At 34.4% G+C, this 21,643-nt stretch overlaps 1 protein-coding gene across 1 annotated transcript in view; it reads right to left on the bottom strand.

Moving 5' to 3' along the window:
* Positions 1-11,733: 11,733 nt before the first annotated feature.
* Positions 11,734-21,643, bottom strand: part of LOC100746857 — a 32,227-nt gene continuing 22,317 nt past the window's right edge. Inside the window, exon 4 of the mRNA XM_012386677.3 lies at positions 11,734-20,112. Within this exon, the coding sequence (XP_012242100.1) occupies positions 20,053-20,112 (60 nt within the window). The 3' untranslated portion in view covers positions 11,734-20,052. The remainder of the gene's footprint in view (positions 20,113-21,643) is intronic.

Genomic DNA, 21,643 nt, shown 5'->3' with positions numbered 1-21,643 from the left:
ATTTTCCCATTGATTCCGCCCCTAAGCGCCGGATAACGCTACCCTCTATTTTTACAAACTCACACAGTCGCCCTTTCATGGTGGAACGCGAGACCCGAATTTAACTTAGTCGAAGGGGCGGAACGACAGTTCGGTGGACTGTAATTAAGCGTCAGATAACGAAACGACACGCGGAATTGCAGCCGCCCTGTGTTCGTGAATCCGACCCTTCAATTTGGCTGCCTTTGGCTTATCTGGTCACCGTATCGATTTATGCGAAACGCCGCAGGACCGCACCGGAAACGAAAACTCTTTGGCCCAAGTTGCACACACACGACCGGAAATCGTGGACACGCCGTGCCGTTTCAACTGGGATGAAGGCGGCTGTTCGTTACAATTGGTCTTTTCTCGGTTAACTGATCTCGGGAAAGATTGGCGATAAGAGAGAAACTCGAATTCGGGCTTCCAGTGTCGATATCTCCGTGAAACAAACCTAATTGACAAATTTATTTATTCTTTCTCCTTTTTTTTTGACTTTGGTTTTAACGTCGCTTCAACATCGGAGGTCATCAATGGACTACGGATTTTTATGTAAATTTATATTTCTAAAACGAATATGGCGAATTGAATTTTCTCGCGACAGCTTCTATTTTCTATCTTACACATACACCGTATTCTATCATACACATATAAAGAATCTTTCATTAAATTTCATAAAACATTTTTATGTCATACATTATATATCCTATTTTACGACTTTATCACTTAAGAGAAGCTTTAAAAAACTTTACAAATCTATCTTCACGCCTTTCATCTCATTGAAAAGACTTTCTTCCTGTATTTCGTAAAAAATTACAAATTGCAGATTTTTTTACTTTTTATATTCTTACTTGTACTTCAATCTCTCGCTGTTTTTATAATTAGCGTAAAAGGTGATATCTTTGAATTTTTGGTAAAGATCTTAAAAATTGTTTTAGCACGTTCCACGAAACATTACAGACTCTTTCACTCTTTTTTAACCTTTCATCCTTTTATAATATTAACATAAAAGATTGTAAGACTTCAAGGATTTATATTAGAAGCTAAAAATAATTCTTAATTATACTTTCTAGTTGTTATCGACATTCTTCAATCTCGTTTCGAGAATTTGTTTCAGAATATTTCTTATACCGTGTGTCTTGTGTAATATCCGTTGATATATTTCAAATAAATATATAAACTGAAAAATTAGAAACGATCTCTCTCTTTGAAATTTTAAAATAAGTTTCTTTTTGAGAATATTAAATGAAATTATATATACAAAACGCATAGATGTTACTTTTCTTAGCGTTGAAAAATATTCCTCGATATTTACGAACACGTACAGTTAAGATTTTAATATTTGTAAACATAAGTTCTAAATAAATAACGCGATATATTGAAATATAAAAAAATGATTAGTTTCTTTTAACTTATAATAAATTCCTAGAAAGGATAAAAATATGTAAACTCCTATCAAGCGATGTACTTTACCTAGGAAGAAGAGGAAAATAAGGTATATCTTAGCTCAGTATCGAATACGGTTCTCCGAGACACGGTGAAGATTAGATCTGAATTCGAACAAGTACACGTAATGCCTCGTTAAATATTAAATTCGATGCACACCAGTGTAGAAGCAGCCTGGCTAAGTGAATTTCCGAGTAACGCCACCATTTACATTCGCTAGCAAACAAAATTTACATTGTATCTCTTCCTGAAGCGTAATCGTTCCTTTCGGTTAGCGCCGTTATACAGTTTCGCGAAACAACTACCGTTCAAAGAACGTTGCAGGAAAGTTCATTTTAATGCAGGCAATGGGAAAATGCTTTTTCCTCGCTCTCGAACAATCAGGATTATTTCAACGTATTGAGATTCCTTTACGACGTGGATTCTGTTAAGTGGATTTAAGGAATTGTCTAAGGATGAATAACTTGTAAAAGTAGAATTTCTTTATAATTTTTTATATTTTAAGCAAGATTAATATTCCAAACTGGAGAAATATCAGAATGAAATTCTGCAAATGAAGATGATAAAAGGAATAAAGAAATAACAATTCATAAATATAGATATATATATATAGACGAAATTTGCAATTTTTCGACGAATTTGCGATTACCAAAATGATGACTTGAAGAAATCGTTTTAATATCGACGAATTACTTGGAAACAGAAAAACTACTCTAATTTTTTAAAGTGGAACATTAATTTACGAATGAAGTATGACGAAAGGGCATAGAACATGCTAATAAAATTTCTTGTTATGTAGTTTATGATTCTTTTTTAAAGACTTGTTAACTGTTAACGAGAAACTGTCCGTTTAGAAAAAAACTACATCCTCGTATAAAATTTCTTCTAAATACGTCATAACTTTCTATTAAAGTATCGTTAAATATACATCTCAACTGTCGTTAAAAGTTGTGTCTATAAAAAGTATCCCATTAAAAAGCGTTTTATTCAAGTATCAAACTCCTTCTCTGAAAAATATTATCGTCACCAACTTCGGTAGGATATTTATTTAATAAAAATTGTTATTACCATATCTACATATATATTTAACCTATACTTTAATCCGTGTTAATTTAAATTTATGGTACAACTACTGTTTAGGTCTTTTAATCGCATCTTTCATAATCCACCGTTACTTGTCTTTATAATTATACTCTTTTAAATTACTTTTTAATTACTTTTAAATACTTGTTATAATTACACTTTATATGTATACACTTTGCCATCCTTTCGATTTATTACATGTTCGGAAAATAAGATTTGATGAAAAAAATGACTCCTTACCAAGTAATCGAGAAATTATTAAACTAATAACGAAACATCAGCAAAATGAGTGAATTAATTACGGGAACCAGGAAAATTAACAAATTACTAAATTACTTACGAAGATACCGAAATTTTCAGGATTACAGGAATTATCAAACTAATTCGACGAAATTACAGGAGTTTCCAAACTGATTACATACTCACCGCGAAATGTCGAAAATTACACAAGTTTCCAAATTAACTACAAAATTACCGAAATTACCAAAATTATAGAAGTTACGAAATTCATGGCCAAAAATACCATAATTATCAAAGGGGGAGGGAGGATCGTTCACATAAACGTGGTAGGAATTTTATCAATTCGATCAATCACTTGAAAATGTTAAAAACTCGTCTTCCCCGTTTCTTATCGCAACACGACGAACGAAATCTCACAAGGAACAAGGAGAGGGATGAACGAAAGTTTCCAGTCGAAGTTTTACCCTGGTAAGACCGACGGCTGATCGATAATCGGCTTAAAATAGCGTGTGATATTAAAATTAAAATTTGCACCGGTTCAACCCCTAAATTTAGGGTTGCGTTTCAAGCGGACGGAGGCTCGTGTACTACGGCCATGTCGGCCGATAAACACGCGGTTTTATCGCGGCCACTCTTGCTCTTTAATCTTGATCGAATGCTCATGTTTATTCCGAACGAGCATTCGCCGAAGCGGACCGAGGACATTTTTAATTAATAATAAATCTGATTCTGCGAAATCGACATCGTAAAATACAAGCTAATGTGTTGGGAGGATTTGAGCGCTAGCCATTATTGGTCAGACGTGCAATTAGCACATATATAGTTGTTTATCCTTTGCTTTTCTCTCGCTTTATTCACTTCTGTTCCTAGTTTCTAGTTTCTGTGAAATAAAATTAGTTTCGTTGAAAAATTCGAAAATTGCGTTCGACGGTTATGTTGGCTTTTTATTTTAACTCTATAGCGTACACACATCGTTGTAATTTCGCGTTAAAATTGTCTTCACTATTTTCGATTAATCAATTTTAAGATATCTAATTCGAAGGTAATCGGTAATTTCTTCGTTAATATTTTGCAATTTATTTTGTAACTAAAACTCTCTGGCCGATATAATTTTATTAAATATTTCATCCGCAGCAATTTCCATTATTTCAAATTATTTATAATTCAAGTTGTTTTCGTTTCGCCTGTACGTGTTATATGTTCACTGTCGAATATATGTATATCGTATTGGAAAATTGTAAGCTGCCAAAACTCGCTGAAAAGTTGACGATAACTCGAAGAGGAAGTTTATTCGTCAGGAAATTGTCAGGCGGTGAAACTTATCAAAACTTGCACGTAGTTGGATCGCGAAATGTCAAAAACCTCACGGGAAACTTCACATATCGTGAGATTGCGAGACGTTGAAGATTTCCGTGCCTGTTCCCTCGGGAAAAATTCGAAAAATGCTAAATTTTATTTTTCAATTCTTAAAGCTTTCCGATCGTACAAACTTTCATACACCTATCATTTAATTACTTTCGCTTTAATTTTCCTGTTTTAACCGAATGATAAGAACAATGCTAGAATAGCTTGTTGTCGATAATATCTGGCCAAATATCGTGTTTCGTTCGAACAAACAAAAACGTTGGGATTTTCGTGGGTAATTACTTTACAATACTACTACTACTAATACTACTACTACTACTACTACTACTACTACTATTATCACTACTACTACTACTATTATCACTACTACTACTACTACTACTACTACTACTACTACTAATAATAATAATAATAATAATATCAAAGACTCTACTTTAGAGTCTGGACGTTAACACCCAGGACGATTTCTTTTAACAATTGCAACAGTGCTTTAAATTTTCTAATTAATTCTAATTAAGCACAAGGAAGAATTTCCGCAGTTCTTACCGAACTAATCCGAAGTCTCACGTTCGTCCATGTATCACTTACTATCTTCACGCCATGGTTTCGCCGCGTTTCGGTCGCTCGGAAACGCAGTTGGAGTTGACATTCAGCGAGCGAATATGCTAGTTGGCCGTTGTCTTGCGTTCGTTGAAAACCAATTAGTGTGTATATTTTCGACATTTCCGTTGTAGGATTTTTGTTGCACGCCCGATCAGTCTAGCATGGTGAGTTTTTTACGAGCTTTCGTATCGTCAACGTCATCTCCATCGGTCGCGAGGTAAGAATCGTTTAATCTCTCAGCGATCTGAGAGACAGTCTCGTCTGAGTTTTCGACTTATTAATTGTTTCCAAGCATTCGTGGAGTAAAGTATCGTTCGATCGATCGTGACCATCAGTTGTCAGTGTCAGTGAAGCTTTACGTTTTCGAACGATCTTACTCAAGATCAACTCTGAACGATCGGAGAGTCAAGTATCGTTGTAGCCGTGTTAATAAAAGTCAGCCGTAGTTAATTCGGCGGGTGTAAAGTACAACGTAGTATCATCGAAATCAGACACGTGCACGTACATAATATTTTCGGAAATATTTTTTAAAACACCATTGACATTTTCTGACCTCTCTCTTGATTCATTTTATAAAGAAAAACCAGCAGCCTGGAATTTCATGAACCGATATTAAACTGTCATAACATTTACATAACCTTCCCGAAATGGTAAAGTTATTTTTACAACAAGTTTTACGTCACTGTTTCCAAGTTTAAACCTATATAAAAATATTACTCGAATAATTTGATATTTATAGGTTCAGTTACAAACTTGATATATCTGCGTTGTAATAAAATTTCTTTTTGCTGTGATAGTAACTAACAAGAGGAGAATATTTAATAGACAGTTTATTCGAAAATGTAGTCATTATATCTTGTAATATATTATTAAACTAATACGATATCATGCGAAGTTTATAGAATGAAACAATTATACATCAAAACTAGAACAAGAAAAAGAAGGCTCATTTACTCACTATTGACAACAAAATTATAAATTGATTAGAGGGAATTTGTGCTTTTTTTTAAATATTTGTATCAATAATAATAATAGTACAAGTTGTTCTACTTTAAAATCTTCATAAAATTACAGTCTAACAAAATGAGACTTTCATTTACCAGATTTGATTAATCATTAGAGAAAATTTGTCTATTAACGTTTAAGATTATGTTTCACACTAATTTTGGAATAATTAAACAAATGCTTACACACGCAACTCTTATATAAAAAGAACCATAGACAAACATTATATTCGCAATTGTTAATAAACATCATTAACTCATGCTCTGATATGAATTAAGCCTCTAATTTCATATAAATATTCTAACTGAAAAAGTATTACATACCGAAAAAAAAAAAATGTTCGTAAAACACTTGTAATTACCACAAGGCTAATTTCTCTGATATAAATTAAATATCGAAATTTTCGAGCGGTAGGAAAAAGAAATAGTAATTATAAAATAATAATGATTAGTAATAAAATGGAATAAAAATCCGATCTAAAGGGCTGTAGCAAAAATTATGACTCTCTTTGTGTAGAATCTATATCATACTACCGCTCAACAAGAGGAAGGAAAAGGGAGAAAAAATACAATTGCAATGAAGTGTCTCAACGCAAACATTTATTGTTATCTGTAAATTATGACACTTAGGTGGAATAAAGACAGAGAATCTGATCGAAATTTCGCTGTTAATCTTAGTCTAAATCGACGTAAGGTACAACGTATAATTGTTTTCTCGAAACGATTAAAACGATCAGCTGCAACAGTTCAGAAAGCGTCGCACACGATACGTCTCTCATATAGTTTCACCATCGCATCGTCGTAGCTTATCATACACGTAGTACATATTACACTTGACGTATAACGCACGCGCAATCGATCGTTTCTCCTGGATATATGTTCTCTGAACGTTACACCAAAGCTCTTTTTCTCTTCGTTCAAGTTCTTTCTGGTCATCGTGCGATCGTCCGTCCCTTCCACGAAGTAAAAAGCCAGACATCATTGGGAAATTCCGAATAAAGCGTCTCGTAATACGAGAAACGATCGATCGATCGATCAATTGTTTCATGAAAAACATGCTGTCGTTTTGAAGTATGTCAAAAAGTTGTTTAGAAAGATATAGAATACATCTTCTCTTATAACGAGAGTGCATGCAGTTCTTATATTTTTATAAACAGAATATTTTTATATTATGTTTGTATAAACAAGGTGTTTACATGGTATCTTTATAAACAGAATAACAATATCTACCGATGTTTAAAGGTTCAAATAAAATGATAGATCGAATATATTGCACTTTCCCTGTCAAGTATTTCTGGCCATTCTTTAGGAATGGAACGCGCAACCGTCGAATCACGACCTTGGATTATTTTCTAGATACTGGCAATTCAGTTGAAAAATATATGGAAAAGCTCCTAAGTATTTATGTATATCGATCATTCAAGTTATAATTACATTGGAAAAATATTTCATCCGATGTTGTTTAATTTTCATTTTAAATATCAATAACGTTGAACGTTTCTCTTACATATTAATGAGATAAATACAGGTAGTGATTGTCTACTGGGTTGAATCAGCGGTGCACGTAAAGCGTCAGAATTTTACCAGCGAACTCCGCGGGAGAAATTGATTAATTATTAACAAAGCCGCTTGTTCGCGTTTGTTTTAAGCCGCGTTACATCCGCCGACTAATTAGCCGACATTTAGCGGCTGATTTCATAGGAAAATATTAAAAGTTACGATAGCATTTAATTCACGGCTGGGAAGATGATGTTTTTTAAATCACCTGTTGAATGCGTTCACCGAATGTTCCACAGAGAAAATTGCTGAAAATACATAACTTTTCTGTTTCGTTCAAAGCTCGAATATAATTTATTTATCACCTAAAAGAAGCAAAAAAAAAAAAAAAGAAAGAGGCAGGTATTAATAGATGAAATAGAAAGCGATAGAAACAATAGCTCTTTTATATTCCGATTGACGTATCGAATTACTTGAAAAACATTTCATTCGGATTTATATCCAATCTCGTATAGGTAAAAAATCATGGTTATTCATGTTCACTCTACATTTTCAATTTATTTCTTCATACATAGTAAACGTATCTTTTTCTGGATTATACCACTCGTTCAAAAATACCCTATATTAATTAATGCGTTGATTTATACATTTTCTTCTTATATGACGTTTCACTAGTTAAAGAATTTTTATTTTACGTTATCTCGTTTATATCGCATTAATTTGCCAAACATTAATTTCCCTTTGACTTCCTTGCATCCCTTAATATCTTCACGGGATCATGTAACTTTAGCCTAACTCACACGAAGTTAACTTCCGAGGAACGCATTTTCGCGATGTAATTAACGATTCACAAGCGAGCGCATAACTTCAATTGGATTCAAACGCCACTTTAATTACTTCTCACCGCGTCACGTAATACCAACCGGATTAAAACATTATCCAATTTTCATGCGTTTACACGTCATCCTCTCGTGATCTATTCTTTTTGTTCGCTTTGATTCGTTTGTCGCCAACTGATCCTATAATTTCAATTAAAGAGACCAAAATGTTACGATCTGACTCGTTTTTCATTAAAATCCAATTTCCCAAATTTCGATAAAAATCCAACTTCCCTTGCCTTCACTCACTTACTTTACTTTAGCTTAGCCTAACTTTACGCGTTTAACTTTGCGCCATGGACATCGAATGACTGTTCTTTTTACGCTTTTCACGACTATAGGTAAAACATAAAAAGAATATTACTCATACATGCATAAATTCAATTTAAAGTATTAACGTAATTAGACCGTGACATTTATGCAAATTAATATTATTATAAATATAATTTGAAAAATTCTACTTAAATAACGGATCGTTTTATCTATTAAGTAATTGTTGTTCTAAAGAATATTCTATGTACATTGAACCTACATATTTTTGCATATTATGTTATCTTTTTCCAGTAAAACGGTTTGAACGATAAATCTCGAATAATTTTCAGGTTATCAAAATTATAACAAGTCCTTTCTTTTACTGACAAATTTAACGGTGAATTTTTATAAAAGAAGTATAACGTAGTATATGCAGAAATGGATGTTGCAAATCAAATCTCTAGATGTATTTTAACGGACACAGAATTTATGTAGTAATTTAATATATCAAGCCTTAAAAATCGGGTATTCAATATTACGTGTGGTTATCGTATATCTATACTACCAGGAAAATCACGAAAGAAAAGTGCCGGGAGAACGTAGAAGAGTAAGAAAGCTCGATCTGGATGAAACAAGTATCGCACATTTATTCGAGAAGCATGAAAAAGAAACAGGCGAGATTCGGTCGAGATTTGGCGGCGTTTTGTCACGCGAAAAGGAAAAACGGCATCGGTCGAAAAATTTACATAAAATGTCCCACTCTGCGTATATAGTATGTCTGTATGATATGTCTGCGTATATACAGATTAGGCTGGTTCTTATTTACACTTGATGAAAAATTTATTCAAGGTTTCTTTCGCTCTCCTTCCTCTATAATAATTCCAATAAATCCAATTAATAAAGAGAAATGATCTGCGCAAAATTTGAGCTCGATCGGGTAACGGATAGGCGTACCTCTGGGCTCTTAAACATTAAAATAATTATTTAAATGCTTATAAAATCGGATTTATTCGATTATCTCGTGAACGAAAATTGATTTCAACGTCTTTTAATTTTCAAAATTAGAAAAAAATTCTTACGATCTTTCTTGGTTTTTCTTCATTCTTTTCGAAAACTTTATTTCGTACGAAAAAAGGTAGTAGAACATATAAAACGCGTCTTGTCTAGATCTACAACTTTTGTCTGATACAGTTCTTTTAATATAACTAATACTTTTTGAGGATGAAAGAATAAAACCGATTTCATAAGCATTTAAATAATTATTTTGATCCGATCGAGGTGGAGGAACAAAATTTATGGCACAGATTGTGTGTTTATTAATTGCAACGATTCCGCGGGATGGCGCGAAATAAATTCAAAAGACGAAAATATGAGCCAGCCTAATACGGATGTATCGTCTAAAAATATATCCTCGGAGCTGGCGACAATAAAAATGCACGTTAAGTAGCAACGCCTACGTATCTCAACGGTGTGTACAACAGTTCTCGTCTCATCTCATTTTATGTTCCATTTAACAGGACAATGACAGGGAAAATTTGTCTCCACACGCTGTGTAGAGATTAAAGCTAGTCGTCGTATAAAAAAAGAAGCTGCTTTCAGAACGATGCGATGTAGCGTTGTTGGTTTGTAGTGAGTATTTAAGGTTTCGTGTGTACCAGTGATGCGATTTCTTTGCGATTTTGTATCGGTAAATGTAGACCAGATTCGATAAATTTATATCTCTCATGATGCAATGCACACGAGTTTATGACAGAGAGGATTAAATCAGTGAAAAAATTAATCAACTTCCTTACGATGCGGTCATAAATCTCTAATATTGTAATGAAAAATTTGAGATTCGTTAATTCGATCAGCTTGACAATTTTACCGTTAATTATTTTATTATCGTTTATAATTGTTTCAATAATTTTCTGCGAAATATTCACCATCGATATAAATATTTTACGTTGATTTGAGAGTTCCTGTCATCCTTTCCGAGTAACGTTATATAATTCAATAACTTTATATCTGCGATAACCGGATGACACGCTTCTGTGCATAGTATCATTAGTAAACTGCAAATGTTTATGCAATTTCAGATTTTTACCAACACATCTAAGGAAATAGAACGTAAGCAAAGATTTGTTCCATTTATCGAATATTATAACGAATTATCGAATATTTTATATGTTTATACATATGCATATAGTTTTCTGCATATTTCTACATTTTTCATATATTCTTGCACATCTATGTATGTTCGATACATTCGAATATATTTATTTGTTTAATATGTTTAAATATATGAATTGATAAATTGCCGATTTAATCATAAATGTACAAATAAATATGCAGAATTTTATATCATTTCGACACAAAATTCCAATGACGTCGCATCGTACGTTTGCATCGAACCTTAAACGTGTGTTACGTCTTAATAGATTGTTCTCACCATCCACTGGACGTTTCTTTTTATCATTTGCACGACACTTACTGCCGGTGTCGTCTAACGTGATTGTTCTGATTGTTCTCCGAGCTTCGTCGCTCTATTACATCGATTTCTCGATTCGTCGAGACGCTCAACCGGCTGTATTAATTGCAATGTTTCGTCCTGATCGAGAAACTCGAAAAAACTCACGAGAGCGAAGGTTCAATGAGAGAATCTTTCGTTTGCAATGTTTCGGTTCGAGTTCAGATTGATCATACGCAGCAAACATGCAGAGTTTTTCTTCAGTTTGTCGATAGAAAATAATTAAATTTTTGTACAATGAGAAACAATTGATAATAAGAAGAGAAGTGATATTTTTTTTACATAATATATATTTTAGTGTAAGGTACAGTAATTTAAATCTCTAAAGATAAAAGGTTAAAGTAAGTAGATTGTTAGACGCAAGTTAAGCGGTTAAAATGCGCGCTAAGTGATTAAACAATAAACGTCTAAAACTATTCACTGAGAGGAGTAAAAAATGTTTAATCAACATAGAGTTTAATAATAATTTCTTTACAATAAAGTGCAACTCTGTATATGGGAATAATACGAACATGTGTTTGTTAGGAATAAGAAATTAATCATAAAGAAATCTAAAAGAGAGACTATCGTTGACATTGATAAAAGCTTGCAACGAGGCACAAAATTCTATTTTCTCTTTGCTTAATATCTGTTTAACGTGTCTGTGTTTTAAATAGAATTTATGTTGATCAAATATTTTTCCCTGCTCTTTGTAAGTATGTACTATGCGCTTTAAAAGTTTTAAACCTCCCCTTTTACATTTTTAACATTCTGCGATAGTAACGAAAACGATAATAATTTTAAAATAAAAATTATTTCGAATTTTTTCTCATTAATTGAGAATCTCTTTGTGTGTGTGTTTTTTTATTGATACATAATGTATGTCTTTGGAATAATTCAGGATTAGTAATATACAACTTGATGTTTCAAGTATTTCTGGGATCATTTTAATGTATTAGAATTCTTATTATAAAGCGATTTAAGTAGCATTTGATTCTCGAGGACGTAATTTGAATGCAAACGTTCAATTACATATCCGCCAGACATCAGAAATGGAATGAAATATGAAATTTCATTGAACTTCTCACTCCTTCGCCAAGATTAATCATGGAAATCACACGAAACAAAAGCCTCAAGACGACCGGTTAAGCGCTTAACATGATAACACTTGTTGGAACATCGTACACCGAAAAGGGAATTCGCATGCGTGTCGCCGAATGCCCCAGAGACAACCACTAAGCAACAGGAAGTATTCTAAATATGCGCGTCGTTCACGGTGAATATTAAAAATATTCTGTTCTGATGAAAAATACGTAGCGTAGATTCTGATATGTTCAGTTCGCTTAGCCCTCCGTGAACTCAGGGTCTCCTAAATAATTTTTAAAAGACATTGGAAGCTGTTCAAGCTGTTGCAAATGTGCAAACCATCATCCATAAGTCACCAGATATTTAGTTTATTTAAGATCGAAATAAATTAATGTTATATATCTAATTACAAAAGCGAAACTGATATTTACCAAGTATCTTTACCACAAGAGAAAACAAATTATACTAAGCTTCTAAAATTTGATTGAAGATCCATCTCAATCGCGCTCAAAATTAGATTTAATCATCATCGCTGCTGCACTCTACAATTTCGATTCTAATACGATCTTAACGCAAAATGTATTTCGTTTGAATTAAAATTGAATCATCATGAAAAAGTTCCTCTCATCATCGTTATCGCGTATTTATAATCTCAAACGGGAACATATTTCGTTCGAATAAAATTCCAAGCTGCAATTTTGATTTAATTTCTGCGTCAAAAAAGATTAGCATAAATATACAAATAGAATTAGGAGAAGGAAATTGACACGCGAGTGGGTTAATAAAGTTTCTGTTTAAAATTACCTGGTGGTCCGGTGATTTATAAACGAGAATGCACCCAAAATAAACAGCAACGAAAAAGCAAGACGTTCAAAGCAATCAACATATATATATAACATATATATATATATATGTCTAATCATTCTATCATTGAAAAAGACGAAATATTCGAAGCTGTGAAATGTGACAATGGGTCCCGGAGGGTTAAGGGTGCAACCCTGTATTCAGATGACTCGATTAAGCAAAGTTGTCGAGTAAACGCGCTTTTCTTCCTCGAATTACGTCAAACTACGAAAGGGAAAAGCGTCTACTGCGAGCGAATCTCTCGCACTTGACGCGTTGTTAGAAACGAGATATGGCAGCTCGCGGATCCTCAAGATCTACGAGCGATCCAGACTGGAGAGTTTAGAGATCAAGTACCGCAAGATTAGCCGTCTGGAAACGATCGAGGACCAAGAAACAACGCGAGCCAATCGCGTCGGATCGCTTCGTATCGTTCGTCCGAGCGCGAAATGAAACTTCACAATGTACAATCTAAACGCTCTGTAATACTGAATTGACCTTTTCCAAGAAGGGAATTTTCGCTTGACGTATATTCGCGAATTTTTTCCTCTCTGCCTCTAAACGTCTCTTCCACTTCTTCTGTTACTTCCACGATTCGATCTTCTTCCTTTTCAATTCATACACGTTGTAATATTGTGTAGTTGAGTCTCGTGGATGTTCGCCAATATTTTTCTCATTCTTTCAATCCGAGATTTATAGAATATATTCTATCGATAGATCGGTATATATTTTTATTCGCATAATCCTAGGAGGTTTTTTTATTCTTTTAATTTTTATTTTTTTTTTTTTTAGTATTTTTATCTGTTTTTTTTTCTTTTGTTAAATCGTAAATCCTTACAGACTAGTTTGACGAAACAAAAGTGTATATATATATATATATATATGTAATGTATTTCAACAAATTCTAGAAGGCTGCACATTCTCCGGACCACGTGCGTTTTCACGTTCCCTTTTTTTCTTTTTTTTTATAAACAAGCAAACACACATACGCAGTACAGCAAACGCTTGTCTCGTTTCTCTCGAGACGCCTCGATAGTCGACAGCCTGATCATTTTTTCGTGACATAGACAAGCGAGCTCGTAATTTTCTCGAGGTTTTGTTTATATTGTAGGACTTACTCTTCCTTCCTTTTTCTATATTTTTTTTAGACAACCTTGGAAAGAGTTTTTGAGTACGTGATCCTTTAAATAAATACAATTTTTAAATCCGTGAATAAATTTGTTCTTTCCCTATCTGAAAAATTCAATTCATTCAAGAGGTTGTTTAATAAAATCCAAGTTTGATTCATTTTTCGTTAGATAATATACGAATTAACACTTCAACAATAGGCCAGGCCAATTGGTACCTCACGAGTAATGAAATAATATTAAAACAAACGTAAAAACAGTAGTCAAAATTTTCATATGAATATTGCAATTAATTTAATTAATTTCTTTTCGAAATAAAACCATTTTTCTCAGTGAAACCTACCCACCGGAAAAGTATTAATATCGAAATGTCGAAAAAGCATCGAATTTTGTTTTCTCCCATTCTGATAAAATTTCTCTGCAATTTTGGTAAAATTCAAAACTCACCATTCCAAGGTTACAGGATACAACTATATTTCCTCGATCTTTACAAGCTCTAACGTTTCACATATTTACGTGATTCACGAACAGATTTGTAGATTAAAGTTAAGGTATCATAAGGTATCATAAGTTGAGACACAGTCAAACATTTACCACTAAGCTATATAACACGTACGGTCTAACGAGGAGGTTTAAAGAAACAAGAAGAAGAAGAGGGATCGTCAGGAACGCAACAGGAGAAATCCAGCAGGAGGAAACCAAGAGGGGGATGATTCAGCCCATTTATGATTGCTCATCGATTCTTTCTCCATCGATCTTTCGTTAAGTTTCATAAGATCATTTATCTGAGATTAGGTGAGAAACAGTTTGATTAAACGCGCATGCAAAAAATGTCCAATCTTACCGCGTGTACTCGAGCATAAATGGCTGAACGATCGATGCACAGAAATCGTATTGGACGCTTGTCGTCCCTTGAAATCGGAAGTCGTCGTCCAATAGGATTCCACGCGCCAACTAAAAGTGGCATTTTTTTATTTTCGTTCTCAGTCTTCGAAATCTGTAGTCTGCGTTCGCGTCGTACGAAAATAAAGTCGTCGAAGATTTTGAGTTCACACGGCTCGCGGGAATCGCTCGATTGTTTTGTTAAGTCGCAGTCAAAGAGACTGCGGATGGATCGACGCGACGGCGCCAATATCGAACCGGATGGATCTTCTGGTGCCGCCGTACGAACGTTACTGTTATACGTCCCTTGAAACCTCGGGCACCCTTAATTTGTACTTTAACATGAGGATACCTGGTTACCATAATGGGCGACCTCGTTTTCACGCGTTTTCTGTTAGGCGAAAATCGATATAGTTTGTCCTGGACGCGTCTGCAACTTGATGTTTATTTTGTATGTAATTCTTCCGTACTCACGTGTTATGTTTGTATAATGTAGTTTTTAAATAACCAATAAAGCTGACACGCTTTAAATCACTTCATTTATGACGAGGAAAGAGAGATTAAACATCGTTTCTTTAATCGTGCAATCAGTTACCATAAGGTTTGATTTTATGCGTGGAATGTTATTTCACAATGATCTTCAAAGGGGTTAATTTATAAATTTCTCTTGTGTATTAGAGATTAGTAGAACTCCACTTATTAGAACAAAATTTTAGTTGGAGCTCGATTAATCATTTGATAGTGCGATAAAACGAAGTAGAATTCGAAATAAACGATTTAATTATCTTTTTATGGTTTCTAGCATTTCGCATCAGATACTGTCTGAGAGGATTGAATCTATGACTGCGTTATTTGAATGAAAAATCATAAATAAAAAGGATAGTAACTCGTCTCCTATCATAGCTATCGTATGAAGTCTAATTACGTGAACTGCCCCTAATGAGTTTCGATGAGTAGAGTTATATTGTAATTTCAGTTGGTAACTTGGAGAATTGTGAGTGATTTCAAGAGATTTTGGAAGGATCTAGTGTGTAAATTTAATATAAATTTTGTTCGACAGAGGATTTAGTAGAATCTTATTTCTATAGTGCCCAAATTTGATGTAAATTTCAGTTGATAAAAACTTCGTAACAGAAATTCGTGTATTTCTATTAGTAGTATCTAAATTGAATGTAAATTTTGGTTGGTGGCAAACTTTTAATAGGGATTCACTTCTGAGGATGTTTAAATTGAGGCTACATTTCGGTTGATAGAGACTTTATAACAGGAAGCGTAAATTTCGATCAATAGAAATATACCACCAACAATATTCATCCGTTTCATGCAAATATCGTAAAAGGAATTTTCGTACTCGTGTGAGTATTAAAATTTAGTATAAATTAAGAGAATAATAATTAATTAGTTACAATAAATAAATATGAAAAATAGATAAGAGAGAAAAGAACGCAATTATTTTTTAATCTTTAATAATCTTTAATCTCAATAGATTACTTTTCCTGCTCTTCAGTGAACGAGAAAATTGAGGAAGGTTCTCATATTTTAAAATATATTTTAAATGAGAGATTTTTGGATTAAAATGATTAAATTGTTAACCTTGTACTATAATTATTCGAGCGAATACTTTTAATCGTTTTCCGCCCTTATATCGCAATATTTTATTATTATTATATTATTATATTTTTATGTAGATTTTTGTCAGCAAAAAAGGTGAATTTATGCATCTGTTTCTGTTACCTAATTAGTAAACAACAATTCGTTAATCGAGAGATGTACAATTCATTATTATTATTAATTCGAGATTAATCATTGTCATTATTTTTCATAAATTACATAGTCGTTAGATGTAGGAGGTATCGTGTTGGAAAACAGTGTCAGAGAACAACGAAATCCTGTCCGAAATGACAGATGAAATTCTTTCCCTTCTAGTGACAGATGATTCTGGACGTAGAAATGGGTTTCCGACAGCAAGAAAATTGATCGTTCGTTCTCGATGACAGGAAATTGTAGAATTCTAACAGGAGAGAAAAATTATTCATAAAAGATTTTCGTTTTATACCTTTACTTCAAGAAATTGTACAAAAGAATAAAACGCTGAGATTCTCGATGAAATAAATGAAGTTATAAATCTTGTATAAATAACTTAAATTAATTTGAAAGGATTTTACAAAAGAACAGATATTTCAATTTCTCAATGTCTTTTCTACGAAACCAACGTATAAATTGTTTATATATAATATTCGTACTAAGCTCATAATTATCCTAAAAGAATACGGAAAACTAATTTTAATATGTTTCGTAAAATGTCTACTTCAAAATTTTCAACATCTATAACGAAGTATTTTACAAACCGAATAATTATACTAACTTCTTAAATTTCTCAATATTTCCAACATCTACACCAAGCTAATTCTCAATTTTTAGATAAACGGTCTATCAATAATTCCAATTCTTTCAAACAATAGAAAAATAATAATAAATTACTTTGAAACATTCAACCTTTCAAAAATCTCCTATAGTAATAAAAGAATTTTCTAAATGTTCCAACAGTTTCAATATCCGCAACAAATTACTTCCAAAGTCTTCTAAAACGACACAAAAGTATACATTCTCAAAATACACTAATGCTTTCACAAATAATAATAACATCGACAATTAAATATTCCAATATTTCCAATATTTTTAACAAACTCTAATAATTTTCAAATCTTCCAGCATCCTGCTACATTCTACAATTTTACAAAAAGGTAGAATAAAAGTACACAGTCTGTTCCAAAAATAACGGAGCTACTTAAGATTTAAAAAAACCCAGTAGCGACATCAATACGAAAATTTTATCACATAGAAATATACCCTTCGTCATCGTCATCATTAGGAGCAGAATTATAACAATTAATATTGGAGTAGAGTTGGTTCACGCGCGGAAAAATATGGTGTTATTGTGTAATAATGTACCGGCTCATAATGCAGTGGCCATAACTGCTTCTCTTGAAAACAAATAAATTAAAATATTGCACTAGCTACTCTGTTCGCTGGTCTTAGCATCGTGCAATTACTTTCTATCTCCTCGGCTTCGAATAACAACGAAGGAGAAACGCTGTGACAACATTCGAGACATCCGGAAGGCTGTGACGAGCATTCTCAAAGGAATTCCATAAAAAGACGCGCAACAATTATTTGACGCATTAGTTGAGAGTGCAAATCGTTGTATCGCCACAAGAGAAACGTGTTTTGAATAAAATAGAACATTTTCCTCGATACGATGCCTCTGTTTCGTTATTTTTACAATGTTCGACTATTTTTTGCGACGAACCGTATAACGATAAAATACTCAAAGATTTCTACGAATAATAATAACACGAAAAATTCTTAAACTTCTCAGATGCTCCAATAATTTCGATATCTTTAACACAAACTTTAATAATTCGGAAATTCTCCACAATTGATCCGCCGTAACTCCGATCAATTCTGCGATTCTATGTAAGGAAAAAAAAAAGAAAGAAAAATCGAACGAACAAGTTTCACGATAGAATCGCGCGATATCCCTCTTCCGGTCATCCATCAACAGTACGTATCTCAGAACGTATCACCGAACCAGTCGGAAGCTCGCGTTAATCGCGGCAAACGTATCGCAACTTCCTGGCTTCGCTATCATCTTCTAAACGTCAAGCCGCAGAACACGTCCATTTAATTAACAAGCAACGGCCTGTCTATCGAAATATTATCGATTCAGCAATATTCTCGCGGGAGAATACGTAGCGAACGCGTGTAAACGAGGCCGCGTCAGAATCAATCCACACCCCTCGAAGAATCAAGCACGGATCCGCCATATTTTTTGGCTGAGTGTTGCTCGAGAGACGATTCATCTTTACGTTCCCCTGAGTTTGATTTCAACGTGAACATCTCACTCTCGCGCGCGCACTCTCTCTCTCTCTCTTTCTTCCACGCGTTTCCGCATGTACACACGCAAGCTCTCTCTATCTCTCATTATGTGTTTGTGTTTGTGTATGTATGTCTGTGTGTGTGTCTGTGTGTTTTCCTTTAAGGTTATACACGGGAGAAAGGGAAAACTCTCTGCAAAATAGATGATGCGGGAGAACGGGGAGAATGCAAGCAGGATATTCGTCTTCTAGTCAGCACGCGTTCCTTTTGCGAGCGGATTAAATCGCCGAGAATATAGGAGGGGATGCTTTGCAGTCGCATCCACGGTGAAACGTGACCACGTAAAGTAATTCCAGTGATTCGTGAAGTTGTTCGTGGAATTTGGAATGCGATTTCGCTAGGGTCAGATTCGTGTGACGTTAGGTTTTCCTGGAATTTTAGAAGAATTTAAAAAAAATTTTAGAAGCACCGTAGATCGATGATAGATCCAGATTCTCTCCTCTCGTTCCGTTTTTTGGAGACTAAATGATTTTTAGAGTGCGGATGTTTCTACGGATTCATATCTTCACGAATGCAACTGAAGAAGTACAATTTAAACAGAGGTTCGAGGCAATCTGTGTTTTAGAATGCTGTGTCTTTTGCGAGCATTCTTGTGTCTCATAAGTGCATAAGCATTTAGCATAGCAGTCTAATGATTTCTCCTTTCGTTTTATCCTGGAGGTTTCAATATATTCAATTTTAATGAAGCCTTTTCTTTATAGCAGGGATACCAATTAGATCAAAATGATACATTTAGAAAGATGCAAATATTTTAATATTACGCTTGCAAAACTGTCGAAGAATTTTGAAAGTACATGTTCGTTCGAATTAAACGAATACATCAAATAAGCTATCGTTTCTTTATCTTCAAAACTGCACCGAATCCACAATTTCACATCTAAGTCCAATTATTTGGGATTATTCATTCCATACCCGATCTTTTTTCAATCGAAATCCAACAATTAGTTTTGACCTTGTTAATAAGTTTCCTTCTCTTTTATCGCATTTTTCTGCGAAAAGTAAGGAGTTACCTCAATTGCCTTCATCCCCCTCTGGAACTGCTCGCAAGAGAAACGTCCGCTAGCAACGAAACGAAAACCCTGAATATGCCTGCGGGTACGCAAGAGTGTGAGTACACGTACACATACATGGGAATATATCATATACATATTATATGCTATATTATACATATATTATATATATACAAATATATATATATTATATGTATAAATATATATATATATACGTGAATATATAAAGAAGTAAACTCGTCAGACTTATGATTTTATGCATAGGTCAGAGGTTCATCGTCAACAAAGGAATTAGCGTCCTCTTGCCCATCGCAAAATGGCATCTGCCAATACGTCAAGGTGAGTTTTCGTCTGGAACAGAGACAGAAAATAGCGTTTGCTCTTGATAGCCTGGTTCGACATGAAAGTAACGTGTTTAGCTGACAAATGCACGCATGTACCTATGTATATTTCACATTCAAATTATAGTAAAGGTTAAAGCGATGAAAAATAGGAAATTTGCCTGATAAATATCTTCTTGTTGATCCTTTCACTGTTCACTAAAACGACGATGAAATAATTGTGTGGAAAATCTTGAACAAATTATCCAGTTTCTATCGTTCTAAAATGCTACGTTCAAAGCTTAATACAGAAAACAAACATAAGGAGAATCCCATGAAACGCCTGATTTTCATTTATAACATCGAAAGCCATTCAATTCTATTACATATAACTTCTATACATGCATTAAACGTGAAAAACTGTTCGGTTCTGTTCCAAACTTTGCCATTGTAGTCGTGGTAGTTATATCTCATTACAGCGTTAAGGAAATTTCAAAAAGTTTCCCACAATGCACACAATATATTCTCGAAAGAATTCTGTGTTAAGTGTTCGGGTACTTTCGTGCGCCACTGTAAAACATACAGAAAGAAATATACGAAAAGAATCCCTAAAACTCCTAACCTTCATCTAGAACCCAAAAAGGACGAACAACCGAAAGAATACCGCCAGCTCCGGAAAAATGGACCATCGTCTAAACTCATCCCGAGCCATTCGTGTGGCCCGATAGCTCGTTCGATATTCCGATCCAGCCCCTACGCATCCCCAGCCGGGTTCTCGGCAAAAAATTCGTTAAGTCAGTTAGCGAACTTTCCCTTCGAAAATCCGCACGCGTTCTCGCGGGCGTCTACTACTTTTCGAAAGCTGATCGAGTTCGAGAGAGCATCTCGCTACTTTGGAAAATCTAATTCTCCGGTTCGAGTTCGAGGCGATGTAGTTTAATCAGATCCGGGGGCCGCCCACGTTGATCAGGCCAATTCTGTTTCGACAACATGGGCCGTTCCGCGTTCTTCTTCTTTGGCCGTGTTCTTCCGTTACGAGGTGGAAATGGTGGAAGAAAGAGAATAAAAGAGAGAGAGAGAGAGAGAGAGAGAGAGAGAGAGAGAGAGAGAGAGAGAGAGAGAGAGAGAGAGAGAGAGAGAGAGAGAGAGAGAGAGAGAGAGAGAGAGAGAGAGAGAGAGAGAGAGAGAGAGAGAGAGAGAGAGAGAGAGAGAGAGAGAGAGAGAGAGAGAGAGAGAGAGAGAGAGAGAGAGAGAGAGAGAGAGAGAGAGAGAGAGAGAGAGAGAGAGAGAGAGAGAGAGAGAGAGAGAGAGAGAGAGAGAGAGAGAGAGAGAGAGAGAGAGAGAGAGAGAGAGAGAGAGAGAGAGAGAGAGAGAGAGAGAGAGAGAGAGAGAGAGAGAGAGAGAGAGAGAGAGAGAGAGAGAGAGAGAGAGAGAGAGAGAGAGAGAGAGAGAGAGAGAGAGAGAGAGAGAGAGAGAGAGAGAGAGAGAGAGAGAGAGAGAGAGAGAGAGAGAGAGAGAGAGAGAGAGAGAGAGAGAGAGAGAGAGAGAGAGAGAGAGAGACT

The sequence above is a fragment of the Bombus impatiens genome, unplaced genomic scaffold, assembly GCF_000188095.3.
Source record: "Bombus impatiens unplaced genomic scaffold, BIMP_2.2 scf_0406, whole genome shotgun sequence".
Taxonomy (NCBI): domain Eukaryota; kingdom Metazoa; phylum Arthropoda; class Insecta; order Hymenoptera; family Apidae; genus Bombus; species Bombus impatiens.
Note: the sequence above shows the minus strand (reverse complement) of the source record. Positions and strands in the feature narration are given on the sequence as shown.